The sequence below is a fragment of the Ptychodera flava genome, chromosome 4 (genome assembly GCF_041260155.1).
Source record: "Ptychodera flava strain L36383 chromosome 4, AS_Pfla_20210202, whole genome shotgun sequence".
Taxonomy (NCBI): Eukaryota; Metazoa; Hemichordata; class Enteropneusta; family Ptychoderidae; genus Ptychodera; species Ptychodera flava.
In genome coordinates this window covers 37,960,662-37,984,859 of record NC_091931.1, presented here as the reverse complement: position 1 = coordinate 37,984,859, position 24,198 = coordinate 37,960,662, and the positions used below count along the sequence as shown (strand labels likewise).

Below are 24,198 nucleotides of genomic sequence, written 5' to 3'. Positions count from 1 at the left end.
CCACAACGTTACAATCACTCTCAGTGATCCCCCATCAGCGTTTGTGAGATAATCAATGTGCCTATAAGCTTTTCGAGTGAGCCATCAGGCGCATGTTGCTGGTATTGCCCTAAAACGCTGTAATAATGCGCTAATCGAAGCAATCATATTAAGGAAGGATATATAGGAATCTGTAACTAGTCAAATATCACAAACCATGCTTTCTCATCTAACCAGACATGCAGACACAAAGACGCACATATTTCTGGAATGTTAAGGTTGCAAAATATTTAGTGCCTATATACTTGAACTGAACCGAACCGAACTGTCATTTTGACAACCCGGATATGGTATTATGCACCATATATGGCGCTTTTCCTATCGTTAGTGTTGCTTCTATCGTTATTGTTCGTTTGTCTATACATATATATATGTGTGTGTGTGGTGTGATTTGACGATAAATTGATGTGTACGCTAGCGATTATTTGACCGTTTGTTACAAATTGTATGCAAACATTGACGTAGAGATCTTAAATATCATCTCAATTCAATAAGATAATACGAAAACTGTTGGGTAATTGACAAATTTTCATATTTGAGAAATGCATAGCTTTTGTAACAAAGTTTTTGTCAAAAGAGAACAGCTTCCCATTGAGTTCAATGGATGTCTTTACTATCTTTACTCATTAAAACGTAACCCATCTATTTGGGTTATATTAGGCTCATAATTAGGCCTACTGTTCAGTCATCTTAAAGGTAAGGTCCGTCTTAAAATAGAATTATCTAAAGCGATATTTAACAGGATATATATGGTTTAGCTTACAGTAATGACTTAGCAAAAAGTACAGTGCACTTCAGATTAACACCACAGCTCGGTGTGTGAGATAGACATGTTGCGTGTACAATATACACGATTGGCTTGTGTCACAACACATTTCAGAGTCACTGACTATCTTTACTCATTAAAACGTTAACTCATCTATTTGGGTTATATTAGGCTCATAATTACCGTTCAGTCATCCTAAAGGTAAGGTCCGTCTATAAAATAGAATTATCTAAAGCGATGTATAACAGGATATATATGGTTCAGGTTACAGTGATGACTTTGCAAAAAAGTGCAGTGAACTTCAGATTAACACCACAGCTCGGTGTGTGAGATAGACATGTTGCATGTACAATATTCACGATTGGCTTGTGTACCACAACACATTTCAGAGTCACTGACTATCTTTACTCATTAAAACGTTAACTCATCTATTTGGGTTATATTAGGCTCATAATTAGGCCTACTGTTCAGTCATCTTAAAGGTAAGGTCCGTCTTAAAATAGAATTATCTAAAGCGATATTTAACAGGATATATATGGTTCAGGTTACTGTGATGACTTAGCAAAAAGTACAGTGCACTTCAGATTAACACCACAGCTCGGTGTGTGAGATAGACATGTTGCGTGTACAATATACACGATTGGCTTGTGTCACAACACATTTCAGAGTCATTGACTCATTCATTAATATTGATTATGGTAAATCAGCATAGGGTAAGACCGTCTAGACAGAAACCTGATCATTCAGTTGATGGAACAGGCGACTGTTAGAAGATTTTGTTCTCAGCTTAAAATGCATTTTATTCATGTTCATGAAGAACATGCTCGAAAGTATGTTGGGGTGTTTCGATTTTAACTCATTCTGTAATGTGAGTTGCAGTGCGGTAAAATGCGTGGTGTTGCAACTTTTAGCTGATGTTAGTAAAAACAGCTACACTGCAGATAAAATGCAACCAACTGTACAGGTTTCTGTCCAGACAGAGTCGCCCCATGCTGGTGAATTTGTGACTCTAAAACTGTTGTGATACCCAAGCCAATCATAAATATACTTGTCAAGTGACGTGTCTGTTTAATACACTGAGTGGTGGCACTAATCTGCAATGCGCTGTAAGTGGGCAAAACCCAAAGTACTGCGACCTGAGGTTTTGAATTGACACCGGTAACGGGAAAGCCTGCTATCAAAATTTTAAGTTGCATGTCAATATACGAAAGTTTAGTTCGTCAGGGGGAAAAAAGTGTTCTATAGGTTTTCAAAATTGTACTTCGTGTTTTTCCTTTACGTTTCTTTAGAAGTGACGCAATTTTGAAGCAAGAATGTTATTGGAGGCTAAGGTATATCTTGGATCATCACTTTTCACAAAACTTGTGAACAAAATAAATTGCGTAAGTTTGCTTTTAACGAACGAAATAAAGTGACATGTTTTTTCTTTATTTTTCTCAATCTGTGAGAAATACTCTATTCATCCCATAAAATAAGTCAGCTGAGTGCCACCAAAATCTTCTCCTGACTGTTTTATCAGACCAACGGACATTTATAGAAGACTCGATAAAACTTACTCCTGGGCATGGATACCGGGCACGCTTAGTTATTCATGACAGGAATTGTCACTGTTATCACGTTCACAAACTTTTCACAAAGACGATTACTTGTTCCTTTGCTCTGACGTCAGTAGCGATGACAGTGTTTATCTGCGTGACTTGAGCCGTGAAAACATCACCCATTGTAGCGTCTCCACATTGTGCTTGTTACAATGTTTCATAAATGACGAATACTAACAGGTAATCTTTTCAAGGCCGCTGGACAAACGCTGCGCTGGGTTCCGATCAGACCACATTCAAACAGGGACACGAGCATTTCTTGTGACATCTTTAATGGCCAGGCTTATGCCAGCATTTCAGAATCTGTTATGAAATTTTGGACTTTTCTGTTTATATGTTTGGTCTACATCCTGAACCATTTAATGATCTTAAAAGTTAGTATCAACGAAATGCATCAAAATAAATCCTTTTTATTTGGCCTTATCGACCGATGCACCATAAAATTCTGAGTATCATCCCTGACAACGGACTGTGTGCATATTTTTACACTTCACGTAACGAAATTCAAAGAAACAATTCTTCTTTTTGTCATCTGATAGCAACATTATTAACTTACTCGAAAGCACGCAGAAATTGTTCTTTTGCCCGTGCTTTATGGTGTGAGTTGAAAAACCGAGATCCCATTAAAGAGAATCAGTAACTACTTTGTTATTAGAGTTGTTAAGGTAGAACGCGCCTCGGGGACAGATGGTCGGACTCTCAAATTTCTACATTTTTTTTCTTGTCTACCACTTGTGGGGACTCATTTTCAGAAAGCTCTTGGAGAAAGAAAATCTTTCACCGTCTTCGTTTTTCTGAAATCAAAAATTAAATTTTTCCCCGTAGAGTTAACACAGGAATGGCGGCCGTTTTGAATTTCAAATATTGGGTAATTTGTTTCGCTAGTTCTAAACTTTGCACGATGACCCCGAATTCTTATTGTTCATTTGGTAAGAGAATGGTTGAAAGTTTCATTAAGGAAAGTGTGAGCAAAAGTTTAAGTCTTTCACTTTCGAGGCGCATACTACCTTAAACGTTAACAATGGCACTCCCTGATTCTCAATATCCAAGTGGATATCAAAGAGTTTTTGATGCAAAGCAAAACTGTAAGTAATCCACAATGTTTGTTGTATGGAATGTTCTTATTAAACTTTATTAGTTTTTTTGTCTTTGACTCACTTTCGATTTGGACATCTGCGACGGAGTGTCTTGTATGAGAAGACCCCCTTATTCTCACAATTTCTGGTCAAGCGTTAGTGTCTTCAAATGCCTACTGGTTATTTCTTCAGTTGCAATGTCAGCAGGAAAAATTCTGACCGTTTAACTGCCCCTTCACATGGATGAGTGTATTGAAAGGTACTTGAATTACTGGATCGGAACTACAGAGGGCGTTATCGTGACAAAACAACTCACAGATCAGTTCCTGCAATGGCACTTGTGACCTGCATGGCAGGTCGCAGGTTTTCCAATTTTTCCATGTGTATATCAGCAGATTATTTGCTTTTTTGCACAACACCACAGTTACTTTAGGCTTATTTACGCCCGATTCTTGCACACCATCGCAGTAAGATTCAATTTGGCAATGTTTCAATATTTTGGTTTGTTTGGAACATGTCAGATAGTGTAAAATGAAAATGCCGGTTTAGTTTGTTTATTTTTTTTCAAAATGAAATTCTCAGTTTTCGTCAGGAAATCTGACTTTACCATGTCGGCAGGTAAAGCACAAATTACGGTGACGTAATTACTTATATTTTTAATTTATTCTGTCGGCTATTTTTGCCAACTTGAACGACTGAGGGCGTGCTTTAACATACATCCTCATCGCCCAAGAAGGGGGCACTTGAACACAATAAATTGATTGTTGTTGACGCTGTTACTGCTAATGATGATGACTTTGATGATGATAACGATGATGAAAATGATGATGATGATGATGATGATGATGATGATGATGATGATGATGATGATGATGATGATGATGATGATGATAATGACGACGATTATAATGGTGACACTGATGATCACGATGATGACAATGATTGTAACGACGATGACGATGACGACGATGATGATGTTGATGATAATGAACGATGATGATGATGATGATGATGATGATGATGATGATGATGATGATGATGACGACGATGACGACGACTACGATACGAGGATAATGATGATAACGCCATTTCTAGATGGGCGTAGGTCTCCATGTAAATTCATTTATGCTTTGGCAAGCAATCATTTCACAGTCCATGATTTCAACTCATACTTCAGAGGCCAAATGAGTTTAGTTCAGCCAAATTGCAGGAAACAAATCGACCTATTCCTTTGAAAGACGATTTTGCTTCAGAAAAGTAAAGCATTGCTGAAAGATCATGTTGAAGGACCATTTTGTGAGCTCATTCAACGTCTAGTCTGACTGGAGGCGCAATTCTTCCTTCATTCTTTTCCTCCTTTCTTGCATTTTCGTATTACTACCGATTCGATAAATTTCTATACTCATTATATAAATTATCGTCTTTAACTTTCAGAAGATCTTCCAAAAATATTTGTTTTTGTCTATTAAATATACTCAAAGATTCCTCATAAATCTTTTCGTCGTAGTATAACGCCTCTCGCACCCGTTTGTCGGAGAGAAGCCTGTTCCTGTACTCGGCCCTAATGTTGTTTGAAGTCCTCTCCTTGTTGATATTCTCGGTCTCACCCATGCATTCCTTGGCAAACGGAATGCCGTAGGCTGCCTCTAACATTTGGAGTGTAAGTCCGTATTCGTCGGCCATACCGATGACCATGAACCACATCTCCAAATTCCCAACGACGTAGTCCAAAAGTGTCTGTTTGGCAGTGGCGCTCAAGTGGTAGTCAATATATGCTTTGTGGTTGTACCAACAGAACAACCTCTTGGTCTTGTCGATGTCGTCCTGTTCGCCAACTGTCTTAAGTTCTTGGCTGTTCGACAGAGTCATCTCGCAGATGTCCACGTTGTAGAGCAACTGCGCGAAGAGGTGGCTCCCAGTGTGCATTGCAAACTCCTCAAGGGTAATGTTCTCAACGTTCCACAACGAACAAATTGGATCACGCGAGTGCACGGCGATGCAGTACTCGTACGCCGATACGATTCGATCGTAAGGGTCTCGGAGGATGGTAAAGTACGAGCAGGGTTCGCCATCCCTCTTGATGTCACATACACCGAAAGCCGCGTCGCCGTAGAACATCATCCGATCGTCAGGGGCGAAGTTTTCGGAAATCCGCTTCTCATAATATGACACCACAGACCCGTCCCAGATAAGGCGCGGAGACAAGTAAGACACGTTCCTGGCGATTTTGATCATGCACAGCCTCATGTTCATCCCAGCACACTTTTGGTGATGGAGATAGGAGATGGCGATTTTTCTTCCGGCTAGTGAGCGCCTGGCTTCGTCAGAGAGCCTGGTGAAGTAGTTTGGAATGTAGTTATGGCGTGGAACCACGGGGTATCCAACATTTGGAATGGCCTCCTTCTCATTGTTCGATTTAGACTTCGTTTTCAGTGCGACCGAAATGTTCTTTGTGGAAAGAAACAAAACAGACCTAGAACAGACGAAAGAGAGTGCATTAAATGTAACCACCCCCAAAATGTTTTTGTTCCGCCTCTATCAATGAGATGAACGTATAATACATGCAGAAAAAAACTGTCTTGTGACCGAGGGTCAACATGTCTCCCCGTTTTCCTGCATAAAGGACCGTCCTTCATATTGAAGACAATTTGGATGCACCAAAGTCTGTTAATGAAGACTTGTATGCGTCAATGAGCGATGCAAAATTGCTTCTCCCACCATAGGTTTTGCTTCTATCAGAGGCGTGCGTAGGGCGTAGCTTGTCCTCACATACAGAATACTATTAAGCGCTTCGGGAACAGATATTCGGACGCTCAATCTTTTCCAATTCTTTTCTGATCTACAACTTATTGGGTTCATTTGAAAAAAACTTTCACCGTCTTAGCTTTTTGAAATTAACAAAAAATTACTTTTCTGCATAGAGTTAACACAGGGATTGCGGCCATTTTGAATTTTAAATATCGTTCAAATTCATTTTCGCAATGGTTTCATTGATTGTGTCTAAAACTGGGGTTGAATATATGCATAGTCACCCATTTCAACATGTCAAACAATATAAGCAGTATCTTGTATCAAACAAAATTCATGAAAAATGGCCGACTTTGTCCCTTTAATGTAGAATAAAAGACACTTTTCTTTGGCATTGCGAGGTTTGAAAGACTGGCATTCAAAAAGATGATTAAAACCATGATAAGCTAGATTGAGATGAATCTTTTAAGAATGTAAGAGCTTTGTTGCCAAACAAAATTGTCGTTTTGTTATTTAAAGACAATTCTGTGAACCTTTTCACAAAATTTGACCCTGTTGGAATGAAATTATTCTTTTTTAAAGTGTTGGCCAAGGCAGAAAAAAGAAGCCAGGAAATCGGGTGATTTGCACACTTTTACCCTTTTTTCTCACTATCTGCTTTGCTAAAAGGTGAAGCCAGCCAATGTTTTTATCTTGAGTTAACAAATTAATGAAAATTGAACGAATCTTTGCAAAAAAGTTGTTTTAAGCAAAATACGCTGTTATGTGTGACGCCACCTTGGATGTGCTGGTATTTTGTTATTGATAGATGAACAAACCGAAAGACGTCACACTATGGAAATCCGTGAGTATTGCTTCATACTGTATTGATGTGAGACGAATCTCGAACATGACCTTCCTGTTACCCCTGTGAGAGCTGTGCAAAGCGCCCTCAATGTTTGCGGAGAGTACTCTCAGACACTGGTTACGAATGTTTTGGAAAGCTTCTCTGTGGCATTTTGATCAAGATGACATGCGTGACGTGCCTTCTATCACCTACATATAAGCCTAGATTTAGTGACCATTTCATCAAAGTTGTTCGATCGTTTCCTTTGCACGCACGCTGTTCAAAGCTCGACCAGCAAAACGTTTGTCGTTATCTATTATGATGGAGCAATATCTTACGAGAGAATGCCAAGCGTGGTAAAGTGTAATTATGATGATGATAAATTGGTCTATTTATATCAATATTGTAGTTATTCAGAAAATTTAATGGAGAAAATTAAATTTGATAGCTGTCGAAGCAGTAACTAGGAAACAAATACATTGGTAGGGCATTTGTTCTTCACGTCTGCTCTTTCAAATACACTATTCTCATCAAGTACACTTAATCAATTGTCAAACATTTATAAAAGCGGATTTAGCTAGTTTTGTATTGTAAAAACATATTCATAGTTTCCTCATAGACTACAATGTACAGTGAATCAACATTTGATGAAATTCCAAATCAAATTTCTTGCACACACATGCACTTGTACCCACCTAAGTGTGATCGAGTACATGAATATCAAATATCATGTGTCGATAAATACACTGATTTAGCTACTTATATATTGGGAAAGTATTGTTCATAGTTTCGTCATATACTACATTATGTATAGTGAATCAACATTTCAGTGAAATTCCAAAATCAAATTTCTTGTTTAAATATATGTAATTACAAAGTCCGAAAATTGTTTGCAAACATTTCATATAACACCATATTTTCAAAAAATTTAGCTATTTTCCCAATATTTAAAGTTTTATAAACGTTATATCGTGAAGATGGCATGACACTTTTTTCTCTTGGTCAACATGAAAATGTTTTGTGAACAAAAAGTGCTCTTTTCTGCTTGTTATCACCTATTCAGAATATTCTGTATTCTGTTTTATATACATTTTGGTCAGTTCTGTTGTGTTTTGCCATAACTCCATACAAACCTTCGTAAAATCTGACCCCTCTAATCATTGATTGTAAAATTCCCCCTCTAAAACGGTTTTGTGAAAGTCAGCCCTCCTAATTTCCACCGACCCCTCCCTGTAAAAAACGAATGCTCCCTAATCACCTTACAAAGTCTGCGTTCTCAACGATAGGGCGATAATACATTGACAAAATAAAGTACATGTAAACGCCAAGAAAGAGGTACGAGGGCGGAACTGAATTCAAACCCAAATGAGGTTCGGCAATAGAATGACCTTGACCTGTGTGGGACTGTTTTGTTACCCCGACGTCACGGTGAGCTCTCTCACAGGAAAAAACGCACACATTTAATTGAAATGTGCTTGGGCCGATAAAACACCGTACATACATTCAGGGTTTTGCCTTTTGGTGACGTGAATCAAATTGTGCAATTTCATAGATCTCATTTTTCTTGAGCTCTGTCGTGTAAGTGACGGTTTTGAAATGTGAATGTACACACACAACAAGGTCCTTTTACAACGAACACGTGCCTTTAGAACTTCTCAGGGTGATAAAGATTCACGCGGACAAAGAAAATTTAAACGAGGCCAAGCTGACAATATCTCGACTATTCCTGAACGACCTTTCTTTATAGTTTGGTTTTTTTATATCGCAAGAAGTGCATTTGTTTATATGGAAGTGTGCTGCAGGCAATATCCTGAGCTGTGTCGGTAATCAGAACTTTTCAAGCTTTACGAACTAAGCCGACAGCAATTTCGGTCATACAACACAGCGCTTTCTCGAGATTGAGTGTTTTCTGTAGTAGGATCGCGCTCTATTTCCGATAGAGGGTACCGAGCGTTTGGTATGCAGTATCCGATTTCTTTCACGTACACCAAAATGACGGTTGGAATAAATTTGTGCAGACAGCGAAACTGCAAATCTCTTTTTTAAATCTATACTGAAACTGACCCGTGTTTGATCAGACTAAGTAGTGGACGTAATGATAGGTATATGCATAGGGGATTGCACAGAAGTCCGTGCTCAGGGGTAAGGGTGGGGGTAGGGGTGTCTCGGTCTCAGCACAAGGTTCTTGCTATGGCTTATTTTATTTCAATACGTTTGACCATGATATGCATTGCTAATACAGATTTACACTTCAAACCTTTGGTGTCTTGGTCTCGTGTTAGCACTGGTTTAGTAACGATTTCTTTTTCTCCTTCGCCGTGCCTCATATTTGTCCTTGACAATCTTACGCGAAGTTTTGTCACTGTGATGTGTTTATTATCTGCGTTTGATTGCCCAATTCGCCAAAGAAAGCAAGAGGTAGTAATTTAGTCTATTATCTGAATAGTTTGAGTGCCTAATTTGCCAAAGTAAGCAAGGGTAAATTACTAATCCGTGGACACTGTCACCAGATTATCACTGGATTAACTTTGAAAAAGTCAACAACGAACGCACCAGCAAAGTATAACAGATATTTTGCCATGATTTTCCATTTTTCAGGCGTTCATTGTCATACATCTTGCATATGACATATAGCGACTAAACTTTAGTCGAAAATAAACTGGAAAATGGTTCCGTTTTTTGTCGGAGAAGGCAAATATTTCAAAATGTGTTCGCTATACGACCATTTGACCCCTCTTTGCATATGTCAGTAAAGTGCCCATCATGATTATATGTTTAAATTTATCATATGGTCAAAGTGATGCTAAGAGAATTCAAAACACTCCCTCCGAGAGTATGAAAATGGCTGCGTCATCAGTTATGCTCCTATTATGCGCCCACGGTCCTGTAACTTCTCATTTTAGGACAATTATTTGTTTCTCTAGTACCACAATTTGCACGGTGATCCCTGATTTTTGTTATTGATTTTGAAAGAGAATGGTTGAAAGTTTCCATGAAGAAAGTCTCAGTGAGCAAAAGTTCAAGTGCTTTACATTTGCGAGGCGCATTGAGCAAGTTCTGCGGCGTAATCGTTCATTGTGCCATGCTGGCGCATTGGGAATCTGATCGCGTAACCAATTTGGCGAGCCGTGCAAGCCATTAACTCCCATGTTCACACAAGCGAGACACATCACAAATCCGAGCTTAAATAATGTAAAGAATAAAATAGTCTAAGGAAGACGTCTGAACAGCTGAATCTGACTTCCTGACCCGGTGTCTGGGCAGGCGCCAAAATGCGTGAGAGCTAAACCAACGCGGATTATGAAGTTGCTGTTATCTGGACTTTAATTTTGTCATGCACTTTGTCTGTTTTGTATTCATACACACCTCTATATACTAGTGCTACATGCACCGAACACATCTTCAAGAAACATATGAGCTGACAATTACTTAGGTAAACTGCCAACCTTAAGTGTAGACGGTTAACAGGTATAAAGCCACGCGATACTTTCTATTCAACATATCCTGCGAGGCCATTATCCGAATAAGTGACCTTTCAAGTTTTCAATCAACATGGTAGACATATATCAACTGAAATACAATGATGTGTGGTCCAAGAAGGGATCACGGAAATGGCTTTGGTTCAATGCCTGTTGAGAAGTACTTGAAATGTACATTATATGTACAAGAACTGAACAAATATTATACTTGCTCCAAGTCTGTGGGCATATAAATATCAAAACAGAAAGCAGACTGTCACATTTAACTTAGACTGTCGCATATATCGTGGAGTGAAGGCGATGGCCCACATCAGCCAGGAACTGCCGCATGCTGGCGAGAAAGTCAAAGCGACTTGGGGCTAGTCTAAACAAATGTTAATTCACCACAATCTTTAATCCAAACGGAACAAAGGAGACAAAATCAAAGTAGTTACCTGTGATGTCATCAGGAGGGAACAGAAAAACATGCAAACTCGGAACAAGATCATAAAGTGTTTGGAAACTGTTCAAAATACAGATAGTGACAGTGACAATGACATATACTATTTGCCAAAGAGGAGGATGATGTTGTAATCCATGAAATTGGCAGCAGCACATGTGATGAAGAAGTTTTTGAACCTTCCGAGACACAGTAGTGTATACAAGTTTCGGAAGAAGAGCAGGATCTTGGAAAACATCTCTTTTCCACCGATATTGTATCTATACACCGGTAATGGCCAGTGTTATCATTCAAAATATGAATCAGTACTTAAGCTATGGTGGCGGTGTCATAAAATTTTGTCATCCTGAAAAAGGGGGGGGGGTGTTATCAATTTTTGGGTGTAGTAGGTGAGGGAGTTTGATTGATGCAAAGAAATAATTTGCCGGAACACCATCCCTCGGCCATAATAACTGAACGGATCCTAAGTTTTACTCTCATCAAGAAGTGTTTGAGCGACCACACTGGTTGTTTGCTGTTCACGTATCACACCTAAATCATATTATGCATTCATGCGACCATAATCCTGACCAACAAACTCACCAAGAGAATGCCTGGCCAGTTTTCTCAGCACTGGCTCCAGCCGGAATGCTTTCCCTTGGAACGGACATCGACCGTTGGAATGATCGGAGCAAGAACGTACCGAAGATTGTTAAAAGCGCACAGAAGAACAGCCGCTTTGTTTTCAGTCTCCGCATGGTTTATCTCGAATCTGGAACACAAATATAGACGACTTGAGAAAGGACACACCCATAGAGATAATAAGTAATATGATATGATAGATATGGTATGATATGATATGATATGATATGATATGATATGATATGATATGATATGATATCGTATCACATTACTTATCACATGACATTACATAAAGCGGTACTACAAGACACAATATGATATAATAAACATGTGTGTACCTGTTTGTGTGTGTCTGACACAGGGGTAACTTTAACACTATACGTTTTAAGGGTTTAAAATTGTATGCGTCTGTCTGTCTGTCTGCCTGTCTGTCTGTCTGTCTGTCTGTATGTACGTATGTATGTATTTATATGTCTGTCTGTCTGTCTGTCTGTCTGTCTGTCTGTCTGTCTGTCTGTCTGTCTGTATGTATGTATGTATGTATGTATGTATGTATGTATGTATGTATGTATGTATGTATGTATGTATGTATGTATGTATGTATGTATGTTCTTACGTACCACGTACGTACATGGTATGTATGCATTTTGAATATGTATATGTGTGAGTGTGTCTGTCGGTTGCGTATAGTGAAGGAACGGGTTTGTATCGTGATACTGATGTAAATACTTGTGCTGTGACTCTGCATGTGCCTACAAATTGAGACAGACCCACTACAGATAATTTACAGAGATTAACGAGGACAATCAACCTTTGAAGAAACTCACGCAGGAATCCTCAGCGAAATCAAGATTCGGACATCTTCTGAACAAAATAAGACTGAGAAAGTCTGAAGCATACTCACCAAAAACTGGCGTCTAGTAAGCATCTCATGTGAAAGATTGTCCCGTTTGTCGGGGACAGCTTATGTATGTGGGTGAGACACATAGGTGGTATTAACCAAGGTAACGTCGTTCACCCGTATTGAGTTCACGACCCACAGTGAATAAAGTCAATCAAATATACACAATACGAGAGGCTTGAACATTAACTGTAGGATCGTGGTAGTAAGAATGAGGTATAACACCATCGAGGTCGCACAAGAAGTGGTCCTCGCATTGAATGAATGTTTAAATATCAATAGAAGCCTTGTCCATTCGACCAGTCTCTGGTATTTCCACTTAGCAGATTACTTGCAAAATGACCTACTAGGCAGCAAATCTTTTCACCAAACAAACAAAGGCTACACATAGTCTGTACATCAAAGAACTAAATAGTTTTTAAATCAGCAACACTAATTTAAAAGTAGACTGGGTCCACATCAAATAATTTTAGAAGTATAATGTTAAAAGGGAAAGGGAATGTTCGACTTTCCCATTCACAATGTATTTCATGCACGATGTCCACGTAAAACACTCAACAGGTTCCAACATAAAATTTTACGATATACTTTGCGACAAACACTGTTTGACTTTTATCAGTCGCCAAGCGTACCTTGGATACAGGTTTGCATTGTCATATTGGCCTAATACGACCTTCGAGCGCAGGGTCCGACGACCCGCGCAAGGAAGGGATTACAGCAAAACAACAACCGCTTGTATAAAAATAAGAAGATTGGACACACATTGAGGTCTATAGTCTCCACAATTTTCAAAGATAAGAAAATATGAATGCAGAAACTATAAACTGCGACATGATTGCAGTATGTATTGTTCGCGTAAATGAAGAGGAACATTGAAACTAGATATGGTGTCGACTTGAGGGTTTTCAAATATTGACAACTCGGGCGAGCGACACATCAGTAAAGAAAACTAACAAATAGATATACATGATTTACGTAAAATTATACGAAACGACACTATGTGATATATCTAATATGAACATGTGTGCAAATATGTCTTGTGCGTTTTTCATATACATATACATTTTCATGTGGATGTAGTAAGTATGTATCACACACACACACACACACACACACACACACACACACACACACACACACACACACACATATATATAATATATATATATATATATATATATATATATATTGTATATATATATATATATATATATATTGAACTGAGCCAACAGACCAGTTCAAGTTGGTTTGACGTCTGCTATCCCGTTGTTTTTTTTCTATCCCGAAAGGGACCTCAGATTAAGGTAGATAAATATCTTTTAGACACTTTCAGATTTTTTTTTCTCACTTGAAGGAGTCCCAAACCCCAATAAAGTATACATTTTCTGAAAGCCCTGATAAAGAGCTATCCGACCAAGCACAGTACACGGTCATCATTTGCATAAGAGTCACGTGACAAGCGTTTTGCTGAACCTTCCCAAAAACGGTTTTCCCTCCCTTTAGCGAGCACGCTGCAAGATTTCCGGTTGAAATTTCTCCATTGAAAAATCTGCAAATCTGTGTCTGCGATTTTTTCTCGGCGTCTCCATTCAAATTATATGGCGTGACAATTACAATTACTTGAAAAGTACTTGGTCTAACTCCTTCAAGAGCCCATAACGAAAAAACATAAGCTTAAAGGAAATCCCAGACACGAATTTTGAGTTCATTATGTTTCCAATGGACTGTGTGAATTTCAAGCAGCTGGTGTTTGTGAGCGCGAATTGACGAGGTGCCAAAGAAGGCCACCTCATTCACACATTGAATTCGAGAAAAACGCAAAAAACTGTTTTGTTACTTCGACGCCACGGCATTTGATAATTAAACGTGCATTAACCTAAACGCAGGCAAATTTTGTTACCTAGTGATAATGTCGATCGGGAATGACAGTTGTCCAAAGAAAACTTCCGAGGAAAATAAATAAATAAATAAATAATCGCGGAAAACTACCGATTTTTGGAGCCTTCGTTTCGGCACGTCGCCACAGCGAATGGCTTCACCGGGCAAAAACAATGACGTCAGCAGTCATTACTGATATCGGGCGTGTCCTAAATTCATATGTAAATAAGCTTGCCTGCGTTCCCCAGATAAAGACTGCAACGCTATAGACATGATACTATCGGACTAATTGTTTATTGTTCATAAGTTGTGAGAAGTAATCTAATAAATGACTAAAAAGACGTCAAGCACCGCAAAGCGGCTAGTTCATCCTCCAACCATAACTATGGGTATTTTCGAGATATAGCCTAAGCTTACTTGTATAATTAGGGTTATCATACGAAGTTTGGTGGGTACCGACTGATGTTTCCATATTTTGACAAGTAGCGCAGCAACTTTATCGTGCCTTCAACAAACACCTCATTATAAATCCCCATTAAATTATGTAGCGATAGCTGTCCCAGCCACACGACCTAACTTTTCAGCCATGTAATTTCCAGGCTGTAGACTGGCCAAAAATTTGTCTCACCAGAGGTGTCATTTATTCATGCATGTAAATCTCTACGCACCTTCGCATCAAAGGAAAGCTTGTGACCCACTTTTTCGAAGGGTCACATCTCCAAACCACTTTCAAGCAAACAGTCTGAACTTAACGGTGCCGTTAAAAAAACGAGTCGGTAATTATTCTCCGATTTTTCTGGCTTTCTAAGTGTGTTCTGAGCCAGACAACGATCACTGACCGTGGCCTTGTCTGGAGCGACAGGATGAAAGCCATTGCGCCGACATTTCGCATTTGGTCAAACAAAAATTTGATCGCGAGTCTCGGAAAGTTACGAAGGCAACTTGTTCTGAAAGCTGATTGGGAATCCGTGACCACGGGGATATTAACAGAATGCGTTATTCTTAAAAACCCACAACGTTAGTTTTTGTACAAATAATGAAATACGGGTCGTGTTCTTCGGTTCAACACTAAATAAAATATCGCCTTCTTTGACATGTTGAAACCAAAAATGGCATCGTTCGTTCGTGACTGCTACCCGTTGCGTTGAGGTACGGAATAACGAGAGCAGTGGATAGGCCAGCGTCACTTCTCAGTGTGGTTGAGATCATCTACGCGATAAACCAGTTGTCGATTCGATATGGCAAGTTCGGCGATAATGTAATTTTTCGAGTTAACGTAATTATTTTTGTATTTTTGTTGTGGTTTATGTTACTATAAAAGTCTTACCAATGTTTAAAATTGCGCCAAACAAAATTTTGAAATATTTAAAAAGGTCACATGGACACGAATTAAATTTGGACTGTAAATTATTGCATTATAACAATTATAACAGAAAAAAGATGTTCGTTTTTTTTCGGCTCCAATTATTTCGGAGCAGGTACCATTTTGGATGTCGGACTTTAGCAGGTATGCAAACTATAATCAGAAATGGACATCATAGGTTGGGATTCTGGGGACAGTTTTTGAATGTCAGACATTGTATTGACCGACATTATATACCAGAAAAAGTCGTGGTTTTTTGGCTGTTTTTTCGGCCCTAATTTCACTTTGTGGTATGTCGACTCACATGCCAAATGTTAACAGAATTGGACGTATTTTTGGGGTTTTTAGGTCGTAATAGTAAGTTGGTTGGAGAACAGTTTTGGTTGTCTTACTGCTATCGGGTATGGATAAGCTTAGACGTGAAACATACTAGTAAAACACGTAGATTTTGGCCGCAATGCGTTTTGAGCGGAAACACTTCTGTATGTCGAAAACTGACTTATTGCACTAGGCAAACATTATTGTTACCGTTTATTGTTGATAGGCTGGAGTAATCCTGGTTTTTGGAGAAGCCAAACAACGTCACGCAACGCTGTGTCACTCAAGGGGCATTATGCAAATAGCAATGCAAATGTGTCCACCATGTTTACAAAAGCTCCCCGATTTGACCGGGATAGCCACGCACATTTGTTTTGATTTTTAAAAATCGTGCATTACATGGAAACCATTACTTATTAAGAATTAGCGACACATCTCAATGATGGGCCTGATTTCAAGGCGTATTCTCAGAGAATTTTGAAAATTTGACAGAAAAATGACCAATTTTGTATTTATATACCTTAAAGCCGCACTTTTCAATCCCAGGTTCTCGCATTAGTGGAGTTCTCCTCCCATTCAAACACATGGCCAGTATGATGTTTGATTTCTATAACATTAATTACACAAACTGACCTCAACCTTTTGTCACATTTTGCTAATCCTGCAAACAGAGTTTATGCAAGCTTTTGATTGACGGTCAGTTCAAATTGCCAACGGTCATTGATTCCCCGCCACAAACGCTCGAATTTCCTAAAAAATTGTCTTCCAGTTGCATTAGACATTGAATATAACCACAAAGTTCGATCGGCAGCAACTTCACGCTGACCGCTTGGCAGTCTGTCTGTGCTTTTGTGGCCGGGGAAAACTAAAAAGTGGCATTTTCTTGAGCGTGTGCCCGCGTGTTGCCTGTACTTACACAATGAACGCCGCCATACCTTGGCGTCCATTTAAAGGGAGGCTCTGGCTTTAACACTGGTTATTACTTCCGATGGAAATGTTCCTTAAGGGGGCGCTGCACCCAACACAGCGTATTTTACTCCAAAATCACTTTTTTGTAAATATTCATTCAATTTTAATTAATTTGTTGACCCAAGATTAATATATTGGTTGGCTTCACCTTTTACCTCGTAAAGCAGTCATAAGGTACGTGATAAAGAAGTGTTAATTTATGCAAATATATGCAAGATTTCCCTGCGTCTCTTTTTTCCTAATCTCAATATTTCCAAAGACTTTCACTCCACTCTGGCTGGGTCGAATTTTTTGACATTTTCACATTGTGTTCTTGAAATGCTATAAAGCAAAATACTATTTTGTTTGGCGATAGAGTTCTTACATTTTAAATAAGAGGCATCTTAATTTTGCTAATCATGTTTTTAATCACTTGTTTAAGTGTCAGTCTTTCAACCCGTGCGATTTTAGAATGACGATAGATAATGCAAAATAAATATTACTACATATACTTTGCTTTCAAGTGGCATATTACATTTCATAAAATACAGTCAATTTTTTTACTTCAATTAATTTATATCATTAATACTCAAATTGAGTTTTTTTACCCCAAATATCATCCATTTCATCCTTTGAGTATACTATTGCTTCCATACAAAACTTTTAATTCTCTGCTTTTTGGAAATATATATAGTATGAGGGGGTTTCCTTGTCATCTAAGATGAGAAATATGTTGTGTTGGCAACATGAGCTCCACCTTAAAGCAACTTGATACTTACATGTAAGCACCTGAATCAAATTTGACCAGTGACAGGCCAGTTATGCTAACTTTTGATGATTTTGCCATCATTTTAATTGTGTATATCAATTGCAACTTCTTTTCTACTCCCCAAAGAATGTTGAAGCACCCATATTTAGATTGTTAACTTAGCGTCTATATGTGTAAAATGCATTTGTTATTGTTTAGATTTGACTTCTAGTCCGGACCAGATGACACTTTTCAACAACAATGCGATTTTCACACGCACGGGCTGAGTTGACGAGCTGAACACTGTGTGCAACATGCCTTGAGGAGTAGAACAGGGAATTATGGTTGACATTTAAAACAAATATGGTGAAAAATTATCAAAAGTTGGCATCACTGGCACTTTAACAAATTATCAAATTAATAATTTGAAATAATTTTGAGAGTAGAACCAGAAACTCACTTTTGCGGCTAAAAACACTCTGCATAATACATAGTAAGAGAAAACTAAATGGGGCTTGAACAAGGGGTTGACATTAAAACGTTAAACATTAATCAACGATAATAAAAATCCAATAGTTCCATCATGGTAATTGCTCTTGTGATTAGGGTTTTTTTCATCAAAGGAGAGTTAAAGGAACAATAGCTGTATCTTTTACCATTATATTTGTGATTAATTAAAACAAGTTGGTGGGAATGTACTCATTCAGGGGTGTTCATACAAGTAGAATGAACTGTCCACTGGGACTGCATGTGCAATTTTGATCAAGGTAAACAATAAACGTTAGCCCAAACATTAAATGACGCCCTCATGCAAACAAAGCAAAAACACTGTACGTCGTGCATATATGGATTGACATCTTCACAGAAACAAAGTAGTCAAATATAATGCATAGTGCTGAATGTTTTCCACTGGGACATCATATGCTTTGTTTTCTTCGTAATATTGTCATTTTTTTTAAATGGCGGGAAATCAATTTAAATTTAAATTTGCTTGTCCAATTTTTCAGCAGTAAAGGACTATATCCTTTAAATTTGTAGAATTTAAAGAATACAGATGAAAATTGAAAGCCTTTTTCGGGTCAACAAATTTCAAGAGTTACAGCTACAGGGACTTTAATTTCGATGAAACTTTTAAGGTAGAACGCGCCTCGGGGACACTAATTTGGACTCTCAAACTTTTGCAATTCGTTTCTGATCTACCACTTATAGGTGTTCATTTTAAAGCTCTCGGTGTAAGTTAACTTTTCACCGGCTCAGTTTTTCGAATTCGAAAAATTGTTTTTCTCCATAGAGTTAACAGTGGAATGGTGGTCATTTTGAATTTTAAATATCGGTAAATCTTGAGTTATTTGTTTCCCTAGTACCAAAATTTGCACGGTGATCCATGATTTTATTCTTGAATTTGAAAGAGAATTGTTGAAAGATTCCTCAATGAAAGTTTGAGCAAAAATTTAAACTTTCGAGGCGCCAACGACCTTAATGGAGAAGCAGGGGCATATTTAAAATATGAAAATAAAATGATGAACCGATATGATAATATATTAATGACCGATTAGAACAAGCTCGCTTGCATGAATTTCCGAAAAACAAAATTGACGCGGGCGACTTTCAGAAAACAGGACATTGAAATGACTTTATTGCATCATGTCGAGAACCTCAGAACAACAGCATTCAGACATGCGCACAAAAGTTGTAGAATAAGCAATTCAGCGATTTGAGTACAAGAAAAAAGCGGATACGCTGATTTTATGGTATGCAAGTCAATACATAATGGTTGTTATTGAGATATTCATGACGTTACCTGAACACACGAGCAGATTTCGATCGATACTTTAAAGTGACCCCCATTCCCGAGGCCAACTCCAGTAATTATTGAAAGCTTCCCCATCCTCTTGATACGTATAGCATTTCTTTTTCATTGACCCATAGACAGTGTTCCCAATTCTACTGTCTATGATTGACCTCATGGGTGTCATTTTACGTGCCTCGTGGCAGAGTTCGACCAAATGCACTGACCTATTTGACCGAAAAGAAAATGTTGTTGAATCGATCGGTCTCCATTTTCCTTCGCGGAAGGAAGGCATTAGTGAACGAAACCTTGGTCAAGGACTACAACAGATTCCTTAATAATGTCAGCCTGGCAAGAAAGCTACCGGCAATCAGAGAAATGGGTGAGTGAGAAAACTATAGACTTTCCCGCGCGATTGCGTCGAAGTTTTGACCCAATTTCCGTACAGTGACTCCATCATGAAATACTTTTTTGTGCTTCCCTATAGAGGGACTATAGTCGAGGAATCCTAAACGGACTTACAGCACAGGTAAAACCATAAAATCCACTCAAGTTTTTGATAATTATGGTACTATTAGTTATGATAGTTCCAATGAGGGCATGCCAGTCTGATCGCAGGCCCTCATTTGCATATCAACGTTCGTGAAGGAAACAGCCGTAGACTGTCTGTACCACGAGCCCGGGGTAGTCTTCAAGGGGATTTTCAACCCGATTTCTCGAACAGTGGTACAAAAATTATGTCGGGCAGATAAATAGAAAAAGTGACACCGGGCGGGGGTGACCTTTCTTCGGGACTACGAACCAAGGACCGCATAAAAAAATCTGTAGCTGTTTTTGAGACATCTGTTACCATACTTGACCTTCTAGGGGACTGGACAGAAATTACAGGGGGAGGAAGGGCCACTTTTTTCAAATTGACACTCCGCCAAAAGTGACCTGTCAAAAGTGTTTGAATGGAAATAGCGACCCTTCCATATTTTTGCGCTCAAAACTGTGACCCTGCCCTTTCGCGTGCCAGTGATATTCAATTTCAATAATATATTATGTTACGTACAATGTCCTATTTAACCTAAGGATATTGAATGATTCGCCCCTAACAAAGATACCACAGGCACAGAGCTTTTAAAAGGGGAGAACCATGTGATTTGTGGAAGGGTGGGAGGGTATATAGTGTGAACAAGTCTTCCCCCATCATGGTAAGATATGTGTTTCCAAGTTAGCCTTTTTTCTTAATGTGAAATTCAACTGCTGGAACTTTCAGTTTAAGACTATTAAGCAAAATTAATATTTTTTGCTCCTTCAGTGAATAATAAATTTTCATTCTCTGAATCCCCCGCCCCCAAAATCAAATAGTACTTACCTAAACAGTATAAGTGATCCCTCTGCCCCTTAGAAAGCCTGTGAAACGTAAATTTAATGTATGTGCCACTCGAGCACTAACTTTGCAACAACTACATCTTTTCAAACATATTTTTCAAAATTCTCCAAAATTTGGAGAAGCCCCTTGTTTCATTGTGACACCGGTACTGGAAACTAAAATTATATATATATATATATCTATATATATATATATATATATATATATATATATATATATATATATATATATATATATATATATATATATATATATATATATATATATATATATATATATATATATATATATATAAATATATATATTTATATTATATCATGCTACCATGCGCCATTCTGATTGGACGAGAGCTCATTCCACCGATGCTAAAATACTGTTTTAGCACTGATAGCAGTGCTAAAACGGGCCCCTACACCAGCATAACGAAAATTGCCCGGACGGTGCATTTGAACGTACCTATATATATATATATATATATATATATATATATATATATATATATATATATATATATATATATATATATATATATATATATATATATATATGTATATATATATAGGTATATGCAAAGATATAGAAAGTTTATAAAGAGCGAAAAATTGTTAATAGTGACGGAAGACTACAATTGTATATTAAAATATACCATAAAATATATCATGAAATTCGTCAAATTTGCAAAATTTATGACAACAAATGTTGTCTTTTTACATAACGTCTTGATTTTGCTGGCTATCCAATAATCCTTCTTTGTTTCAATTGTGTTAAAAATCATATTTTCGTGCAATCCACTTGTTACTACCCTGTCTTGTCAATTACAAATTGTTATAGTGACGAGACTAAATTGTACGGAGACTACAATTGTATATTAAAATATACCATAAAATATATCATGAAATTCTTCAATTTTGAAAAATTTATGACAACAAATGTTTTCTTTTTTACATAACGTCTTGATTTTCCTGGCTATCCAATAATCCCCTTTAGTTCCAATTGTGTTAATATCAATATTTTCGTGTAATTCACATGTTACTACCCTGTTCATGTCAATTACATTTATACGAATTTTCGAAACAATTAGCTATGATTTCCTTTGTCGCTTTAATAACTACATCTTTCATCTCTTTGCATCTCTCTTTTTCTACAGTTGATATTCAACAGAAGAGCTCTCAAACGATGATCTCATTTGCAGCTGGAATGCCAAGCTTTGAGATGTCCCCGTTCCAAGAAGCAACTTTTAAACTGAAGTATGTGTCAGCGAGAAACCACCATTTTCATGCTTTTTATTCACATAATATAATACAGTGTTTCCATCGTCCCATTTGGCTGCATAATTAACGTCTTTAAAAGGCGTCAGCAGTGCCTTTGCAAACAGGCGGTTCTAAAGCACGTTCATTGATTACTAAAAGTGACCACTAAAACTAGATTTCTTAAATTGTAAATGTAAATTTGCACAGACCTAACGTTGAATATAAGGTTGCCTATTTTGGCCTTGAAAGTAACCAATATCTGAAAGACAATCTTAAATGCACATGAGCTGCAACTTTTGGTAGTATTTCATGATTTTATATATAGATTAAAATTAGTTTATAGAAATATTCCTACTCAGACAGCATAATTATCCACTGAGTGGGACTGCATGAGGATGTTTCAGTAAGATGAATAATAAATGGGAGCCGCACCCAAATATGGTCACCTTCATAGGACTACATGACATACAGCGTAAATGGTGCATGTACACATTTGAATCTTTACAAATACAACATGGTGCAACCTACTGAAAGGACAGGAAAGGGAATCACTCCACTTTGACAAGAAATTCTGTTTCTAAATAACATAGCCAGATTTTGGAAATGGCGGGAAATTTAAAATGAACAAAAATCAGTTCAATTTATTGCCAATTCTGCCACAAGCAAACGTTGTTTAGGCATAGTTAATGACTTTATCATATACCCATGCCCATATCGCTTCATCCTAGTGGCGTTTACCGTAAAATACCAGCCATGATATTTCACGGTAAAAGTCGAGATATGCACGATAAACGTCATCGGTTTTGCAGTATCCCCGAATTACATTTACAATTTGATGGTAAACAACATAACAAACAAAATGGCTGCCGCTCTCTGCCTGTGAAGTGATGTCGCTTACGTAAAACAGTCGAAGGGATTTGAGGAACACTGATATTTCAGGTTGCTAAATACGGTGAAAACATGTTGAGTCTTGTAATGTTTTCCCATGGTTTTCGTGTTAAAGTTCTCGTATTTTTGTAGACAGGCTCCAGCAATCATTCTGTTCTTTGCATGGCACGGTCTACCTCCGAACAGGTAGCAAACGCTTGGCGTGACATGTTGACATGTTGACATGGTAAGTCTCAGTGTAAACAAACACCAGAGTGAACTGAATGTGCTCTCGTGTTTTGCAACAGTTTCATTAATAGTAGTACGCTTCATAGAACAATCAGATCTATGTTATATCACTATATGTAGCAGGTTTAATCAACTTTTGCACAGTACTCTCAGAGTTAAATCACTTATTACAAAATTTATTTAATATGCAAATAAGCTGTTTATTAATGTGACACTGCTCAATGCTTCATGGGAAAATGAGATATCTATCAGATTAACATTTGTAGCACGTTTCATTACATTTAATGCTGTAATTATAAGTGATATCACTAATTACAAAGTTCATTTAATATGTTAATGAACCCTTAATTAACTTTACACTGCTCAATGTTTTACGGCACAATTAGATATTTATCAGATCAATATCTGTAGCAGGTTTCACCAAATTTGGTGCCGTAATTTCAGAGTTATATACCTAATTACAAAGTTCATTAAATATGAAAATGAACCCTTAATTAACTTCACACTACTAGATGCTTTACACCGTAGTTAGATATCTATCGGACCAGTATCTGCAGCAGATTTCATCAAATTGGGCGAGTTATTTCGGATTTATATGACTAATTACAAAACTTCATAAAATATGCAAATGAGCTATTTATTAACTTGACACTGCCCAATGCTTCTCAGTACAATTAGATAGATATCAGATCAATATTTGTTGCATGTATCATCAAATTTGGTGCAGGCATTTCAGAGTTATGTCACTAAATACAAACGTTCATTAAATATGCAAATGAGCAGATAATTGACATGACACTCACAGTATCATCATAATGTTCTGAGATTGTCATCTGTGAAAAGTTTCATGAAATTTTGTGCAGTATTTCTTGATATATGTCGACACTGTCATTACTGTCTCCATAGGGAAACCATTA

At 37.7% G+C, this 24,198-nt stretch overlaps 3 protein-coding genes across 4 annotated transcripts in view; 1 reads left to right on the top strand and 2 right to left on the bottom strand.

The window, feature by feature from the left end:
* LOC139131680 (ribonucleoside-diphosphate reductase large subunit-like) overlaps positions 1–24,198 on the bottom strand; it is a 296,454-nt gene that overhangs the window by 126,068 nt on the left and 146,188 nt on the right. The window lies entirely within an intron of this gene.
* On the bottom strand, positions 4,124–12,626 carry LOC139131675 (uncharacterized). Its single transcript, XM_070697842.1, has 3 exons — positions 12,497–12,626; positions 11,554–11,722; positions 4,124–5,952 (listed from the first exon to the last, which is right to left on the bottom strand). Exons 2-3 carry the CDS (start codon positions 11,706–11,708, stop codon positions 4,857–4,859), a joined length of 1,251 nt encoding a protein of 416 aa, XP_070553943.1. The 5' UTR covers positions 11,709–11,722; positions 12,497–12,626; the 3' UTR covers positions 4,124–4,856.
* LOC139131674 (kynurenine/alpha-aminoadipate aminotransferase, mitochondrial-like) overlaps positions 19,747–24,198 on the top strand; it is a 31,783-nt gene continuing 27,331 nt past the window's right edge. Inside the window, exons 1-2 of one of the 2 annotated variants that reach the window (XM_070697840.1) lie at positions 19,747–19,919; positions 22,063–22,162. In XM_070697840.1, coding sequence (XP_070553941.1) covers positions 19,784–19,919; positions 22,063–22,162 — 236 coding nt within the window. In that variant the 5' untranslated portion in view covers positions 19,747–19,783. The remainder of the gene's footprint in view (positions 19,920–22,062; positions 22,163–24,198) is intronic. The other variant, XM_070697841.1, reaches the window with a different exon arrangement.

Coding starts and splice junctions, on each gene's coding strand:
- LOC139131675 (XM_070697842.1), bottom strand. CDS start 11,708: ATGCGGAGACTGAAAACAAAGCGGCTGTTCTTCTGTGCGCTTTTAACA. Junction 5,953..11,553: donor ACTGGCCAGGCATTCTCTTG/GTGAGTTTGTTG, acceptor CGTCTGTTCTAG/GTCTGTTTTGTTTCTTTCCA.